Here is a 17,455-nt window from a genome sequence, read left to right as displayed (position 1 = left end):
TGGCTGGTGTCTCATCTCTTGCATAGTGTTTGTTGATCCCATCAGGGCAGCCCACCACAGCACCTCAGAAATGGGGAGCAGTGAGTTTTCCTGTGATTTTTGTGCTGAGTGCCTCCTCTGAGTGTATTTGGCATGGAAACTAGATGTGACAATTCTTTTTGCAGGACGCCTTTAACCTTAGCTTTGATGGCTGCAGAGTGTGTGTGTTTGATAAAACAAGAGAATGAATGGTGGCTCTTTGGGCTGATTTGCCTCCTAATAACTTAGGACATGAGACTATTCACCCTCCATCCTTCTGCTTAGGGGGTGCAGGACAGTCTGTGTGGGTGTGTTCATGAACATCTGGCCACAGAATGGTATGGTATGAAACTGATTTATTGACGTGTGAATCATAGCTGACACGGCTTTCTGAATTGTGGAAAAAACAGATTCATCGAACAGGCCACATCGGACAGTGTTCACCCGAGCCATCGAGGCATGCGATCTCCACTGGCAGGATAGCCACTTGCAGCACATTATCAGCAGTGACCTATACACCAACTACTGTTACCATGACGACACTGAAAACTCCCTCTTTGACTCCCGCGGGTGGCCCCTCTGGCATGGTAAGTGGCCAAACCGGAAAGACATTTCCATGACTTACTTCTTTGTTTAGTTTCTATAGCATTACTGGAGTGGGAGGTGGAGAGTTGAGGGATTCAATGGGAGATGGATGAATGCTTGGCAATAGGAGTTTTTCATTCAAATCCAAGTTTAGAAATGGTTTCTTGTGTCTTTTTAATAGTATTTTGGGGGAAACATCTTACTATTAAATCCTCTTTTTATAGATATATCTGATAATGGCAACTTTCCCCCCTTAACTTTCTGTTTTAGAACATGTTCCTACAGCCTGTGCGCGAGTGGATGCGTTACGTTCTCATGGGTACCCCAGAGAAGCACTGAGACTAGCAATAGCTATTGTTAACACATTAAGACGACAGCAACAGAAGCAGTTGGAAATGTTCCGAACTCAGAAAAAAGGTGAATGTGTGAAGGAGTTTGTTTCTATTGGAATGGGATTCTTGCTGATGATGTCACTAGGTTTTATATTCCTTGGGGGAGAGAGAGCTTTTACAATTAGAGCCATGGAGATGGCTTCACTTACCACTCTTTTGAAATGTTTAATAGCTAGCTAATCTGTGACAAATTTTAGGCATTTTCCCTCTCCAGTTGAATGTTGTGAAACGTAAGTTTTTGTTTTTTTTTAAGTTTCTTAGTTTCCTAAGTTAATTTTTTAAGGGGGAAGTTTTTTTGTTTTTTAACTGTTTGAGTTATGTAGTATGTCTGAATTACCTAAAATGCAAGTTAACCAGATATATTTCATTCTGTGAAGAAACGTTTTAATTGTGACAATAAGGGCTCCAGTGGTAGACTGCCTATGTTTGAATTCTGGCAAGAGGTCCCGGCTGGAGACCTCAGGCATTGACTTGACCTTATCTGTGGATTGGGGCTCAATTGGGGGCTTGTCTCCTGGAGACAAGATTAAACTAGTTATTTCCTATTAGGTGCTGAAAGCAGGCCTCACATAATATAAAAGCACTGTAAAACATTTTAATTGTAATAACTTGTACATCAGGACATGATGTGTATTTAAAGTGACCAAATAGAACTCCTGGATATTTTTTAGATTCTGTAAATAACCTTTGATGAGTTATCAACTGGCAGAACATATTTAACTCCTCTTTGTCTCAGTTTATTAGTCTTTTAAATTTTAAATAAGCATTACTTAGTAATAATAATAGCAACAGAGTTATATTACATGCATAAGGCCCTGATCAGAAGAAAGAAATATGTATGCTTTCTCTGCTTCTTTTTCTTTTGTACGTGTAGATCTTTTTTATTTTTCTTTGGTATGATTGTTTTGTTTTTACTCTGGAATTTTATATCTCAGTCAGAGAGAAGTAGTTTTAGTTGTGATTTTTTTGGCTTATATTTTTATTTTATTCCTTGGGCAATTATACACACATCTAGGGTATAGCTGAAAATTATCAAAAGTTGAAGTGGGCTGCAGATTAGACTGTTGTAATATTTTATATCCCCTATATTATAAGTATTAAAAATGTTAACTAACAATCATTTTTTGATGAAAGAAAGTTCCAAAGTTACCACATGAACCAAGAAAGGGGGAGCTCAGATGGGACTGGAATGTGATATCCCTGAAAGTCATTATTTTGTCCAGTTCTTCATGTTCATCATATCATCACTGGTTACCAGATATATTTGCAGAATATGTTGCTTGGCCCTTTGCAAAATTTTTCTGAAATCTCTCCCTTCACCTAAACACATACAATATATGGCCAAGAGGCATTTACTTCTGAAAAGCAGAAAGGATGAAAATAGGCTAAGAGAGAATGAAGTTATTATACTGCAACAGGAAAGCTTGCTCTTGATGATCATTGGAGTTTTGAAACTTTACTGCTCTTTACTAAAAAATGTTTTTAAAATGAGTTTAATTTAAATGTTACAATATCTAAGAAATACAAAATGTAAAAATGTTAGTTCATGTAGATTAAGCTGAAACACATGTTAAGGTATTAATAGCTGCCTTTGAGGTCTCAGACTCATTTCTGTTTTATCCTTTACGTAATGAAAATTTTAAATTCAGACTATTCTTTACTAGTACTACATATCTATATATCTTTGCCTACTTTATTTTTGTTTGTCCATATTCAAAGAATAGGTGTTTTTGTACTGTTATAATTCCAAATTGCTGTAGCAGTTATTTCTTATGGGGCCAAGATTAGTAAATAAAATATCTTGTACATTTTCAATAATATTTGGCATATGTCAACTTTTTTTAAAAAAGATATAATTGACATACAACATTAGTTTCAGGTATACAACATAATGATTCCATATTTATATATGTTTTTAAATGATTGCCACAGTAAGTCTAATACACACACACATACACACATATATGTATTTGTGTGTGTGTATATATATAGAGAAAGAGAGAGAGAGAGAGACAGACAGACTTGTTGCTAAGAGTAATGCTCATGTTTCTGTTTTCATCCTGGTTGTGTATATTAAAAGCCAGTGACAGAAATTGAAGGGAAAGACCCTTCCAAGGAATCTACTACTCAGTTTCCATAAATTATAATACATTGTGCCAGGCCATGCTTTATTTTTATGTACTAATAGTTGGTAGTCCAAAACAGAAGACTTCTAAAGGAGTATTGAACTTGTGGAATAGCTCTTTAGCTATTTAGAAGCCAATATTTTTCTTGTTTATTTTATATAATATGTAGTTTTTATTGTACTTTCCTTCAAGAACGAACTACTACTATTTATTATTTTAGTAAATACTTACATGTAAAGTACTGCATTGTTTACAATAATGGGATATATCCTAAAGTATTTGCAGCTTTTTTCTCAGCACTCTAACTTGAGAGTTTTAAAGTTCTAACATTCTGTGAAGAAAATGGAAAGGATGCATTCCATCCAAATTATATGTTATCTTCTGTTGTAGTTCCCCTTTGTGGAAAAGTTTCTCTCTTAAATGGCTTACATATCCATGATAAGGAAGACTCTTATAAGGTGATAGGGGAGTTCAAGTCTGACCCAGAGTATAGCTGCTCTTTAGACTCTATTTTAGATGACTCAGTGAGCCTGGACTCTAAGAATATCTTCTTAATAAAGTTGTAGTTAGCCAATGATAATTCCAGGGGGAATTCTTGGTTCTCTTTAAAGCCACTCCTAGGAGGTGAGGAGAGTTGTCCTTAGCTTCTCAGGTGAAAAATTGGAATTCATTTTTCCTCATACATTATAATTTAATAGTGTAAACAATAATGTCAACCTAGTACCCTGGACACATGAATTAAACAGATCACCAGCCCAGGTTGGATGCATGAGACAAGTGCTCAGGGCTGGTGCACTGGGATGACCCAGAGGGATGGGATGGGGAGGGCGGTGGGAGGGGGGATCGGGATGGGGAACACATGTAAATCCATGGCTGATTCATGTCAATGTATGGCAAAAACAACTACAACATTGTAAAGTAATTAGCCTCCAACTAATAAAAATAAATGAAAAAAAATTTTTTTTAAATAAATAAATAGATGTTTGAGAGCTTTCCTGGGAGTTAACACCATTTATGTTGATTCACAGATGACCCTTTAGAACTTAAAATAGTTCACAAGTTGGGGTTTTACAAAACCTTGTTTTTTTTTTCTTTTTTTTTTCATTTATTTTTATTAGTTGGAAGCTAATTACTTTACAATATTGCCTTGTTTTTTAATTAAAGAGGAATTTTGAATTGAATGTAGTAGTAATTTGTGAGGGTGCTGCTATTAAACGGTAAAGCCTTTCTTTCCTCTACTTCTCTCCATATCTCAATTCTCTTTTCTTACACAGAGCTACCCCATAAAAGTATAACCTCAATAACCAATCTGGAGGGCTGGGTTGGACACCCCCTGGACCCCGTGGGCACACTTTTCAGCAGCCTTATGGAAGCCTGCCGCACTGACGACGAAACCTTCCCTGTGTTCTCAGATTTTACAGGTAAAAATGAAACATAAAAATAAAACAATAAAAACATTGACGTTTGTCTCATGTGCTTCCCCCCTCTAAACCCTGAATGGCGCTAGGCACTGGTCATTGTTCTTCACTGTTTCTTTTATGAATCCATGTAGTTAACAGGACCAGCAGTTAGCAGGAAACGGTACTCCCACTTTTTAGGCAGACTTCTCAAACTGGGAAAAGTCTTGGAGTTGACAGTTGGCAGCATGTATCAAGAACCTAAAAATATTCATTCCCTTCTAATCAGTGATTGTACATCTAAGAATTTATCTGTGTTTCTTACTATTTTCCAGCATAAAGATATAAAATAAGGATGTACATCATATGGCAGGGAAGAAGGGTTGTACCTTTGCTGCTCCCATGACTGGATTAGCTTGGAGAGTTAATTATCTAGCCTGTGGTGGTTGCCCTCATGGATTTTGGTGACCCAAACTCTGTCAGGCGGGTGAGGGTATGACTCTGAATCCACTTTCCTTGGGAGTTTGACAGTTGAAGTTTGTTAAGAATTTCTAAATAGAAGCACCTTAACAGTGATAATACGATGTTCAAAGAATCATTCTCTTTCAACAACTGATGACTCTGATAACAAAAAGGACCATGAAATTGAGTTACATACATGTTGTGTTCTCTACTGTTCTTATTATAAATTACAACATTGCTGTAAAAGTATGAAAATTTTTTCAATTCTAGACTTTAAAAAATTGGTAGCTATTACAGTCATCATGTAACTTTACTCTTGGTCAATTAAAGATTTGTTTACTGTTAAGTATTCTTAGTATCTCTTCTTAGGTTTCTGGTTCTCTTTGGTGATTCCTTTTTAATGAGAGAAAAATATTTGTACTATGCTTTCCCCCAGAACATACACATTTAGTCAGCTGATGGTCATTTTTTAAAAGATATTGGAAAACTATATACTTTATCCTAAGAAACATGGTTTTCCATCTTTCTTGGAGCTAAGTCAATAATTTGTTTAAGAGTTCTGGGTAAAATATTAATAGATTGTGCCTGTCAGAGCATCTGCACAAGTGGTTTCTGAACTCTGATTTCTTCTGTGACAGAGAATATGGGACAGTGCAAGTCTCTGGAATACCAGCATCTACCTGCACACAAATTCCTAGAAGAAGGGGAATCCTACCTAACGCTGGCCGTGGAAGTAGCCCTAATAGGGCTGGGACAGCAGCGGGTCATGCCTGATGGGCTGTACACCCAGGAGAAGGTCTGCCGCAACGAGGAACAGCTCATCTCCAAGCTTCAGGAGGTTGAACTGGATGACACACTGGTGAAAATTTTTCGCAAGCAAGCAGTCTTCCTGTTAGAAGGTAACTGGTGACTCTCCGCTCCGTTAGCCCCTTTTGTTCAGGCCTGCCGCTGCCTTATGTTGGGAACACTGCTTGAGTACATTTAATACAGTCGTTACCCTCATTGGCATGGTCACCGAGTGTCATAGGCACGTTCATTTTCCAAAAAGTAGTATGACTTAATAAAAAAGTACAGATGGTTAGATGTTTATTATTTATTAGGTGGTCATGTAAGAAATGAGCCTGCTAGAAGTGAGCCCTATTTGAATGTCACAAACTTTAAATAGGACTGTTTTTATTTAGACTGTTGTTCTTGAGATAAATGTAAATTTGATATTTAGTGAATTATTGCTGGTAGCCATATTCCTTTACGGCTGGTAGCCATATTCCTTTGATCAATTAAGTAATAAAATGGAAGTTGGTTGGCATTCCTCCAAACTGTTGGCTATTACATGACTTCTGGATTTTGAACATGTCATTTGCACATGCTGATAAAGAACCAACAACTGCAGAAGTGAATTTTCACTGTGCTAATTATTTCAGAAAATTCATTAGGTGTAGATGCATCAAGGTAAAAGTTGCATAGAATCTCTAAGGCAAAGTCAAATTTTCTTCTTTCTGTAAGGTCAAGAGAAAAGTGAAAATGTTAGTTGCTCAGTCGTGTCCAACTTTTTGTGGCCCCATGGACTGTAGCCTGCCAGGCTCCTCTGTCCATGGAATTCTCCAGGCAAGAATACTGGATTTTTTAATGTTTTTTCCTTGTCAAGAATAAGTGTAATTAATGTGGTAGCCTGATCTTTTACTGGAGAAGGAAGTGGCAACCCACTCCAGTATTCTTGCCTGGAGAATCCCATGGACTGAGCAGCCTGGTGGGTTACAATCCATGGGGTCACACAGAGTCAGACAAGACTGAGGCAACTTAGCATTAGCAATTTTTACACAGATTTGGGAGATGTCAGAATTTTTTAATTGCTTCTATCTCTCAAGTACATGTGTGTTATTTTTGTGGGATTCTCTGTGATTGATAAGCTCATAGAATATGGTTTATTTGTCTTGTATTTGGAATGACTACTTAGGGAAGGGATTTAGAGAAAATAGCATTTCAAAACCTCTCTTATATTTCCAAAGCTAAAGATCTAGTTGACAAAATTTCTTTTCATTAAATACATTTTACATTTACACATTTTAGAAGTGCATCTTAAAAGGAAAAATGTTCTTCTGAATAAAACATGCTTAATTTTGGTAAAAATTCCTATTTTGAAGCACTCTTCTCACGTTTTTTTTTTCTCCAAAAGATAAAAGCCTTTCTTGACAAATTTCAAATGATCTTGATCCTTTCATTACTGTTTTAGTTTCCTGTCATATATTTCCTTTTGATACAAGCAATGTCATTAGCCACAAAGTTTTTTTTATGCTGGCTCTTAGTAACTTGGTAAACTGCCTTCTGATTTTCATTATCCTGAAGGAATAGAAGAGGATGTATGCTTTTCAGAGTTGATAGTATCTGATACCTGTTCATCACTTACTTAATGTCTTCATGTTCATTACTTATGAATATTTTTAACTTTGTTTTACTCTTTGATTAGTCCATACTTTCTTGTTAAACTCTTTAATTGGAACTTTGCCTGATGAGGAGTGCTGATGACTTCTCCCAGCCTCCTCTCCTCTCCCAGCCTTGCTCAGCCCACAAAGAGTGGGTGGTGCAGGACAGGAAGGAGTCCAAGGGGAAGCCAAGGGACCATTTCTATAAACTCCAAAAGATAAGTGCTCCATGATAGAATCAGCTGCACTGGGCACCACGTTCTTCATGCATTTATACTCTGTGAATTTCAGGGGCAAATCAGTTAGCTGACTCAAGTATCTGAAAAAGAGGAAGCAGTAACCCTGTATTGTTGCTGAGTGTTGGTCACTTCTGGACATACTGTGGGCATATTGGATCTGCGGGCATGTTGGAAAAACACTTCTGGGGAACTTAGATTCCAAATTTCAGTTTTTCACTTTTCAGTACACTGGAGCTCAGGGATTACACTGACTATTCATTGACAAATAATTCTGTGATACCTGACTGAATGTTTTGCTTGTTGGGAAGTGCTGTTATATTGATTATGCATCCCGGCTTTCCCTGCGTAGTACAGAAAGGGACCTTGATGGTTTAAGGGAAATGCTGAAAGGAAAGGGAGGAGAGATGAAGAAGAAAAATAGATGCTTGCTATAATTAGTCCTTAATAAAGTAGAGTTAATGTCTCACTCTGCTCAAGCTGCCATAAAAAAATACTATAGGTTAGATGCTTAAACAACAGAAGTTTGTTTCTCACAGTTCTGGAGGCTGAAACGTCCAGGGTCAAGGTGCTAGCTAATTTAGTTTCTGGCGAGGGCCGTCCTCCGGCCTTGCACATGGCTGCCTTCTCTCTGAGTTCGCACAAGGCAGGGACAGAGCATACACTCTGTCTCTTCTTATGGGAGACTAATTCTGTTGGACCAGGTCAGGGCCCCCATGACCTCATTTAACCTTAATTACTTCCATAAAGGCCCAATCTTCAAATACAGTCACCTTGGGAGTTAGGGCTTTAACATAGGAATTTGAGAGGAGGGCTATAATAGTAACAAATAATTTGGCCTCATATGAACTAAAGGTAAAAACTATAATGCTGTGTCAACTTTTTACTAATATCAAATCACTAAAACATTTTTAAATATCTTTAGTTTGTCTTGGTAAAAAAGTAGTCTACATGACTTTTAAAGTACTTAAATAAGGAATAGTTCAAAACTGCTAATCAAAGAATGAAACAATGACATTTAAAAACAACTTCTGTTAATTTAAAGTGATCTAAAATATATCATGCTCTTACCAGAGTGCCCAGTTCAATAACTCCTCTCACTTTCTTCTAAACTACATTTCTTGCATTCTAAACCCTTCACCAGACTAAGTTTTCTCATGGAAATCAAATGTATTATGTCCTTTGAGCAGTAGTGTGATGGTTCATAATTCTAGAGTCATGAAACCGATGTTACCCAAAGGTGACATGGAAACTAATTTACAAAACACTTTACAGTAACTAGACCTCAGAGTACCTAAGCGGAAAGTAGTTGAACTAACCACTGTGGTTTCCTTTCAAAATTTGTTTTAAAAGTTGGTATTGCCCTTCGTAAGGTAGCATTTAAAGAGCACAAAGGGGAAGTCAGCTCTGCCACAGTGCCTGTCATAACTTCTGAGAAATGAATTTTGATAGCTTCAATATAAGTTTGCTTTTGAAATTGATCTTTTGAAGCCCAAATAGTGGCAGACTCAGTTACTTTTTTTCTTTTGCCTACGGTGAGTATTATTCTATTTTTTATTATTAATCACTTTCTGAGAATTAACATCTATTTCTCCTTATTAAAAGCAGCAATACTTAAAAGTCTTTGTATTGGAATTGGTGGTTCAGAATCTCCATCCCTCCCCCTGAGGCAAAGCACTCTTTTCTGGAAACCTGGCTTAACTATGCCCCTACAGCTGAGTCTGGGGCAGGTTCCAAAGTGAAGCCGTAGAATCACTTGTGTATTTGAAAATCTGGATGCTTAGATATCACACATTGAGAGAGGGTCTGTCTTGAGTTCCTTATTTCCTAAAGCGGTTGTGATGTGGAAAAGCTCCGCCCCATAGTTGTGTGATTCTCCTTTCAGCTGTGCTGCTGGGAGTTGTTCCTGAAGTGAATTTGATGGCATATACTCTACCCTGTAGCATCATTTTTGACTTAAGAATTGTATTCATTTCAATCATGTCACTTAGGTTATATTCTTCACTAGATTAACACTGTTTATAACTTTACATAAGAAATTTATACTTTACAAGAAGTCTTAGTTCCTTGTTTAAGAATGTAAAATGTGTATGCTCTCTTCCTACAGCCGGCCCGTATAGTGGTTTGGGCGAAATAATCCATCGGGAGAGTGTTCCAATGCACACATTTGCCAAGTATCTCTTCACCTCTCTCCTACCTCATGATGCTGAACTGGCATACAAAATTGCACTGAGAGCAATGCGGTACGTATTCCGCCCCACGGGTAGGGGCGGTCTGAATCCCCGCCAGGAAAGTCTACTGTTAACTGACTTCCGGCTCATCCGTGCTTCTTGTAGGCAGCAGAAGTCTGAAGCAGCTGTTGGTGCTTCTTGAGTTGTGGTGGTGGTCGTTTGTCGCCTCCTTTGGCTTTTGTTTTAAAGTAAGGGAAGGAGGGCATTTTTGCTGGCTGTCACACTCATGTTCATGGTGGCTTTATCCTACTTTGTCTTGAAGCTAGAATTTGAGACTAGGGAACAATTTCAGGTCAGGTTTATAGTCACAAGGCCGCAACAGTTGAAACCTTCCTAAATAACTCATTCTTTTGAAAAAAATTAGATTTTTGCAACAGTGGTAAATAGTACATACACTTGGCTGAATGTAATAATTGAGGGAGCCCCTCACACCTGCTGCAATTATACATTCCCATCAGCAGTGCAGGAAAGCCATCTTGGCACTGAAGCACTTTTGTGCTCACCGGGAGAATGAGAGAAGATGGGAGCTCTGTCTAGCGTGGACGGCACCGCAGTTCAGGGGTCTTCTGGGATTTGCTTGCCTCAGCTCTGTCTCCATCCCCCTCAGTCCCTTTTTCAGTGATAATAGTTAGAACACATTGTCCTCTGCCGCTGACTTTTGTTTTCTCCTCCTTTATAAAGTCAGTTCACAGAGCAATTATTTTCATCATGAATTTGTGCTAGCTGAATATTTTTTAATGCATTCAAGATTACGTTTTTCAATCTTATTATATATAGCCTTTTAAACTTTAAGGACCTGAAAGAAATAATCTACTTTCTTAAAACATGAGCTTTTTCCTTTTGTCTTTTCTTTTTTTAAATCAACACACTTGTTAAAGTCCTGATTAGACCCTGTTATTGCCACCTAAAGACACACCTCCAACTTGAGATGTTGGAAAATAGTTTGATTCCACAGAAACTTTTTAGCCAGTGTAGTGGATTCAAAAACAGTGCCTTTCCTGTATAACTTATAAATCACAGGAGGCCTTTTTCTGTGCAGCAATAGAGTGTGTATTCATGTGTGTGTTTTTATGTACCTATATGTCATTGTGTATGGAGGCTGATATCTTTTAATTTGACATGCTTTCCTTGGCAACATGAAATCTCATTAACATATCAGAAAAACCTTAAAAGTTCTAGTGTCTATTTTTTAAATATCAAAAAAATTAATAACTAATATAAGCAAAAGTCCCCCACCAAATTACTTTATACCACTTGGTTTGTATTTTAGAGCACAATTTTTTAAGTATGTTCCTATTCCCATTTTTGGAAGCTGAAATGGAAGTTGTCAGATGAAGACAGGTGCTCTGCTCTGTACTAAGATTTGTGCTTCTGTGCAAAGGGAAGAATACTAATGTTGTGATCCACCAGATGCTATTGCCTCAAATCCTGTAAAGTGTAAAACAGCGTAAGGTTTCTCTGTGGTTCTGGCTTATGTGAACGTATCTATCAGGAGGGGAGAGGCTTACTTTACAGAAACTCATCTATGTCTGCCCTCGGTGGCTGCCAAGGCAGAATGTTCATGGGGAATTTTAGCAGGGCACAGGGGAATTGTTACCACCTCTTCTCTTCCACCTGCCACATGCCCTCAGCCAAAGGCTGCTGTGGGAGGGAGGTGGTATGAACTATTATTAGAGCATCTCTAGTATGCTAGGAGTGAATGTTCTTCTGGATGGATTCTGATACTGTTTCCAGCCTCTGGGAACAGCCAGGGGAACAGGAAGGAAAAGAGACCTGTAGCTTACTTGCTTCTTAGTCTTTTTAGAAAGAGAGGGGAAGTGCTGAAGAAAGGTGCTTTCACAGTCATTTTCCCATCTTTCCAGGAATGTTGACTAGTTTCCTCTACAGGAGGAAAGATCTGGAAAGATCTTTCTGTGAATATAAAAATATCTCAGATTTTTTAAAAGCTAACGAGCAACCCCACCAAAATTCCTACTACTAAATTGCCACCGTCTAATGCTAACATCTCTTTGTCCCTACATAAAAGGAAAAGGGAGGGAGGCATTTGACCTGTCAGAGCAGTAACTGCTGTTGGGCGGGGCCCCAAGCCCAGCATCACACCCTGAGCCCCCCGACCTCTCCTGGCCCCAGCTCTTACTCCACAGTCCGTGACACTGGTGTACTTGAGTGAAGGTCAGTATTTTTGATGATTGTAAAAAAAAACTATTGCAGTTACAGCTACTCTGCTAATCTCTTTGGTGCTTGTATTTGGAAGAGACCACTAAGCATGTGCTTTGTTTCAGTAGGTGTTCTTTATAAGTCAACATTCTTAAAGATAGATTGATTAAAATAAGAAGTGGTGCTGAATTTGTGTAAGACTGTCAAGGGACAAATACTCAGATCATTTGCACTCATCATCTGTAATGTGATTGATAGAACATTTTCTAACTACAAATTTCTGAAGTATAAGGAACTATTTCTGCAGAAAGTATGAATATATGGAAAGGAAGTCATTTTTGTTTTGCTTTACCTCTCATTTTAGTAAGTTAAACTTATTCCTATCAACTATACAGTGATCCCTTTATCATCTCAGTCTTAAATATCCGCTTCACTATCAGTTTCTTTTGATTTTTATTTTTTAGTGAGTTATAAGGTCCAGAAATTTTACAGTAGGTAAGCACTAAGACTTGTGTTTCAAACCTCTCTGTTGTTACATATCTTCATTTCCTTGAATATTGCCATTTTCTGAATGATGCTAAAGAAGGAAACCTCTTAGGTTTAGGTAGTGAGCCATTAATGAGGTAACTTTAGCATCCGGGCAGCAGAGCATAGCTGTACCAGCCCTCCCCTCACTGAGGACCTGAGCAGTCTCTCCCAGCGTCTCCCCTCTCCTCTGGCTTCCGGCCAGTCCCTGTGGCCCAGGTGATGGACAGGTGGTAACTGAGCGCTGCCTGCCTTGTCTTATCATTACAGGTTGCTAGTATTGGAATCTGCTGCTCCAACGGGAGACCTCACCCGCCCACACCACATTGCATCAGTTGTTCCCAACCGATACCCTCGCTGGTTCACTCTAAGCCACATAGAATCCCAGCAGTGTGAGCTGGCATCCACTATGCTAACTGCAGCCAAAGGTACTGGGTCGTCCTGAGGTCTTGTGATTATTTCATGAATTTGCCTCTTTAAGGGTCATGTTTTCCAACAGATTCTCAGTGGTGGAGCTTATGTTGTAAAGGAGTCTTTTCTTTAGATGTTAGCTTAGGAAGCAAAACAGGTGCTACTCATTTGAACCAGCATTTTCCTCATTTAACTGCATCGTTAACCTTGCTCCTGGCAGGGTTCGGGTTTAGTCACCATGCCATGTAAATGGTGGGTGAGCTCCAGAAGCAGATTAAAAAGTTGGGTTCCATTTTTTTCTCCCTGAAATATTCACCAGAAATACATCAGTAGGAACCTGAGAGAACTATTTGCTCTCTCTCATTGGTTCTGGCTCACACGTGGTTTTCGTCACTGAGGGTATGTCTCAGTGCATCTTTTTGAAGCTGGGATTCAGATATTGCAGTGACCTTGGGACACTTAGGTGTGCCATCTGTGAACATTACATGTAAATTAACGTGTGCATTGTGTTCCGTTCCTTTTTCAACTCCCTTTGGGGGTGTGTGTGTGGTTTTTTGTTTGTTTTGCTCTGCCTTGATTCTGTTTCCCCTTGTTCATTGCAGGTGATGTTCGGAGGCTGGAAACAGTATTAGAATCCATCCAGAAAAACATTCACTCCTCATCCCACATCTTCAAGCTTGCCCAGGACGCATTTAAAATAGCAACTCTCATGGACAGTTTGCCAGACATCACTCTTTTGAAAGTGTCTCTGGAGCTGGGCCTGCAGGTACGTGACTGTGGTCCTTCCTGGGGTGGGTGCCAAGGGCTGCTAATAAAGCATCATCCTCAGACTGTGTGCTTGGTTGGGTCTTCCAGTGCAGGCCCCTGACTCTGGTGCACGGGTCTGCGAGACCTCAGGAGAGCACTGCGCTTCACAGACGTAGTCGTGCCCAGCTGAGCCACGCTGCAGCTGCACGTGTCGGACTGTGCAGTTTAGAAGCCCTGCTGGTGTCTTTCAACAAAAAAAATCATCTTCTGTATTAGACCCTTAACCTCACTGTTCCTCCTTTAATGAATGAAGAAGAGTTATTCCTGTACATGACTTAAGCTCTCCTGTATAATAAAGATTCAGTTGTTAGGATTCTATTTTTAGAGGAAGTATGGATACTTATTGATGTTCTTGCATTTTCATAACAGAGGGACCGTTCTGTCTCCTTTTTATAACCCTGAGAAATTTAGGTAAAGGAGGAGGGATTGGGTCTGGTTTCCGCTTCAGCAGGCATGCTTAGACATGTTATCAAGGACACTTTGAGTTGGTTATTCAAGTAGATGTTGCTTCCTTATAGTATCTGAAAAGATTACTGTATAAATCAGAAACTGAAAAGTTCATGTTTCTACTTTTCTCAGGGAATCCCTATTAACATTTGTGTTTTTCCCTCCATAAAAAGCAGTGAAAGAAATTGCCACCTTCTAATTTTCTAAAGTATGGGGATTAGAATGCCCCAGTTAGATGATTCATACAGTTTTCTAGTTATGGCTTCTCCTTACAGTGATTAATAAGGTTAAGGAATTAGATTACAGGAAAATGCCCATGCCATATATACAGTACTCTACAAGTAGAGGGCATGGGAAATTATACTCAAAGCTATATGGTGACATTTTAGAAGTTTCTTTTTAAAAATAACTTCATATTGTTTGGCTTATTTTTGTTATCATTTGCCTCAGAGATATGATGCAGAAAGAGCCATTAACATGAGCTTTCTGGTTATTTGGAATCCTGGCAGATTATTTTGGTAAATGGCAGATTACTAGGAGCTTGCTCCCTGCCTCATTCTTCCTGGGACCCAGGAAGGAATCCCATAGACCTTTCCAGGAGAGTATTACATTCCTAGAGGTTCTCAATCTTAAAAAATTAGGGAAGCAGGAAGATATGGTTGATTTTATCTAGGAATCTATTAGAAAGTAAAAAACAAAATTAGATTGCTAATGATGCCAAAGGTGATTTCCTTCTATAGTCTTGTGCTTATCTTCTTAATCACCAGGAAGGAACAACCAGAGGTTGAAGAAATAACTAAAACAACTATTATTTTTTTTTAATGGAGGGTTCCCAGTCAGAATTAATTCATGAGGTGGCTCAGAGATTCAGAAGCATGGAATGTTAAAGATGGGGAGGAGGAGAGAGCCTGGGCCATGTTTAATGTGCCAGTCCAGCCACATTAAACATGGCCCATGAGCTTTGCAGAGGAGAAAAGTGGTTGGTTGAGTGGCTTGCCCAGGATGCCACATCTAGCCAGTCGGCCTACCAGTAGAACACAACCTCCTGCCTCCCAGGCTGGGACGAGACCAGCGAGGGAAGCTGTAGACAAATCCAAGTTCATTTGCAGAGCTTTGTTCCAAATAAGGCTCTCCATCTTCCTGGTAGTAGGGAGTGTGCCTCGTATTAATAATTTATACCTTGGGGTGAACTGTTTTCTTTTTCATTGACTTGGTATAACCTTCCAAAGCATTCTGTTATCCTGTCTTTATAGGTTATGCGAATGACACTGTCAACCTTAAATTGGCGGCGACGGGAGATGGTGAGGTGGCTGGTAACGTGCGCTACTGAAGTGGGTAGGTAAAATCAGGAAGGGTAGCTTCCCCAGGTGCCTTGTAGTCAGGTTCAATTTGTCATTTCCAGATACATACAAGAACATTTTCACTCTTTTACTTTGACGTCTCCAAGGCTCCTGCCCCTTCCAGCAACCTACAGGGACTCCCTTCCCCCAACCCTCACCTTTCACCTCCAGTTATACCCACTTGCATCGTTCCTGTCACATTTGTGGGGCTCCAGTGTCTTGCCTGGAAAATCCCATGGACAGAGGAGCCTTGTAGGCTGTGGTCCATGGGGTCGCTAAGAGTCCGACACGACTGAGCGACTTCACTTTCACTTTTCACTTTCATGCATTGGAGAAGGAAATGGCAACCCACTCCAGCATTCTTGCCTAGAGAATCCCAGGGACAGGGGAGCCTGGCGGGCTGCCGTCTATGGGGTCGCACAGAGTCGGACACGACTGAAGCAACTTAGCAGCAGCAGCAGTGTCTTAATCTAAAATGGAATAGGCCAGGGAGTAAACCCTTTTTATTCAGTTGTTCTGTCACACTTAAGGTGCCTTTGGTAGCTTCTTGTGATAATCAAATTTACAGTTTTCATATTCCAGAAATGGAATGAATATGAAACTTTGGTAGGAGGGAAACCATCTTTGAAAATACCTTCAGACTGTGTGTTAGGGGTTCATGGCACTTTAATGAAAATAATATAAAGCTATCTAGTTGCTCTGAGTTTTTCCTTCATCATCTGAGGGCATTTCTCAAGGTACCCAGCAGAGAAGTGACCACTGGGTGTGGTTTAGGTGAGCTTTCAGATGTATGAGAATTTTTAGTAGCCACAAGAAGATCTGGGCTGCACATAGGTGCAGTTTGTGAAACCCTTCAGCCTACTAGCTCCCCTCTGCAGCAGTGAGTCGGAACTAAAAATCCCAGACATTCCTGGTGAGAATGCCAACACAAACCAAATAGTGGTTGTTTAAAATAAATGTTGGTTAAACAGCCACCGTTTTTTCCTGTTTGCATCAGAAAAGGATACACACTTCTTGCTGAGAATACACTGCCAGCTCAGTGTGTATCCAAAGACTGACACAGCAGATACCGTAAAAGCATTTTCCTTGTTGTTTTTCTTTTGTTAATCTATAATGGTATGTTATCTTGGAAAGCAGGAAATTGGTCTCAATATAAAAGTTACATTATCGATGTGATGCTTTAGTGCATCGATATAAAGATAATACCAGTTCAAAAACTGCCACGCCACTACCGTACCCTGCACCAAGACAGAGGCCTAATTTCTCTTAGATTTGGTGCCTGCTCTTTAAATGGCTCACATTTAGGATTTTCCTACAGCTGAGGCTCATTGATCTGTGTACTTAGAATGGCGGTTAAACCTTGTCATCCATGTCAAACATTTGAGTCATCTGTATGTCTGCTTCTGTTGACTTTTTTCTCTCTGATTACAGGTCACATTTCCTTGCTTCTTTGTGTGTTTAATCATTTTGTATTGTGTGTACTTTAAACTTGGGCACATACCCACACATATCACATAAAGACTCCATATTCTGGTGAGGGTTGTACTTTTTCTGACTCACATTCTGTAGTGGGTAACTGACAGGAAGCCCCAGTGAACTGGAACTCATTAGCAAAAAGCCATTGTCTGAAATGGCAAGCAAGCAGCGGCACAGCGCAAATACCAGCTACCGAGAGGATTCGTTCTTTATTACAGGAAGTTCATGTTCCTTAGGCATTTCACTGAATAACAATCTATAATAACCTTATTCTAAAAGGTTGCTCCCAGGCACATTACCTTACAGGATTTTCTGGCCGGGCTCATGTTCTGTGATGGTTAACGGTGTAAGCATTGATTAAAGAGTGGAAGGAAGGCAAGACCCCTGGGCAGCCAGTCAGTAATGGGGCTTCTCGGTGTTCTTGG

The 17,455-nt window shown here is 39.4% G+C and overlaps 1 protein-coding gene across 2 annotated transcripts in view; it reads left to right on the top strand.

The window, feature by feature from the left end:
• The window catches only part of ZSWIM6 (zinc finger SWIM-type containing 6), a 211,228-nt gene that overhangs the window by 191,035 nt on the left and 2,738 nt on the right, over positions 1-17,455 (top strand). For both annotated transcript variants that reach the window (XM_043488889.1, XM_043488890.1), the window contains exons 6-13: positions 429-605; positions 874-1,020; positions 4,396-4,542; positions 5,619-5,879; positions 9,744-9,879; positions 12,820-12,977; positions 13,563-13,726; positions 15,468-15,549. In XM_043488889.1, coding sequence (XP_043344824.1) covers positions 429-605; positions 874-1,020; positions 4,396-4,542; positions 5,619-5,879; positions 9,744-9,879; positions 12,820-12,977; positions 13,563-13,726; positions 15,468-15,549 — 1,272 coding nt within the window. The remainder of the gene's footprint in view (positions 1-428; positions 606-873; positions 1,021-4,395; positions 4,543-5,618; positions 5,880-9,743; positions 9,880-12,819; positions 12,978-13,562; positions 13,727-15,467; positions 15,550-17,455) is intronic.

This window comes from Cervus canadensis, chromosome 16, assembly GCF_019320065.1.
Source record: "Cervus canadensis isolate Bull #8, Minnesota chromosome 16, ASM1932006v1, whole genome shotgun sequence".
Taxonomy (NCBI): Eukaryota; Metazoa; Chordata; class Mammalia; order Artiodactyla; family Cervidae; genus Cervus; species Cervus canadensis.
Note: the sequence above shows the minus strand (reverse complement) of the source record. Positions and strands in the feature narration are given on the sequence as shown.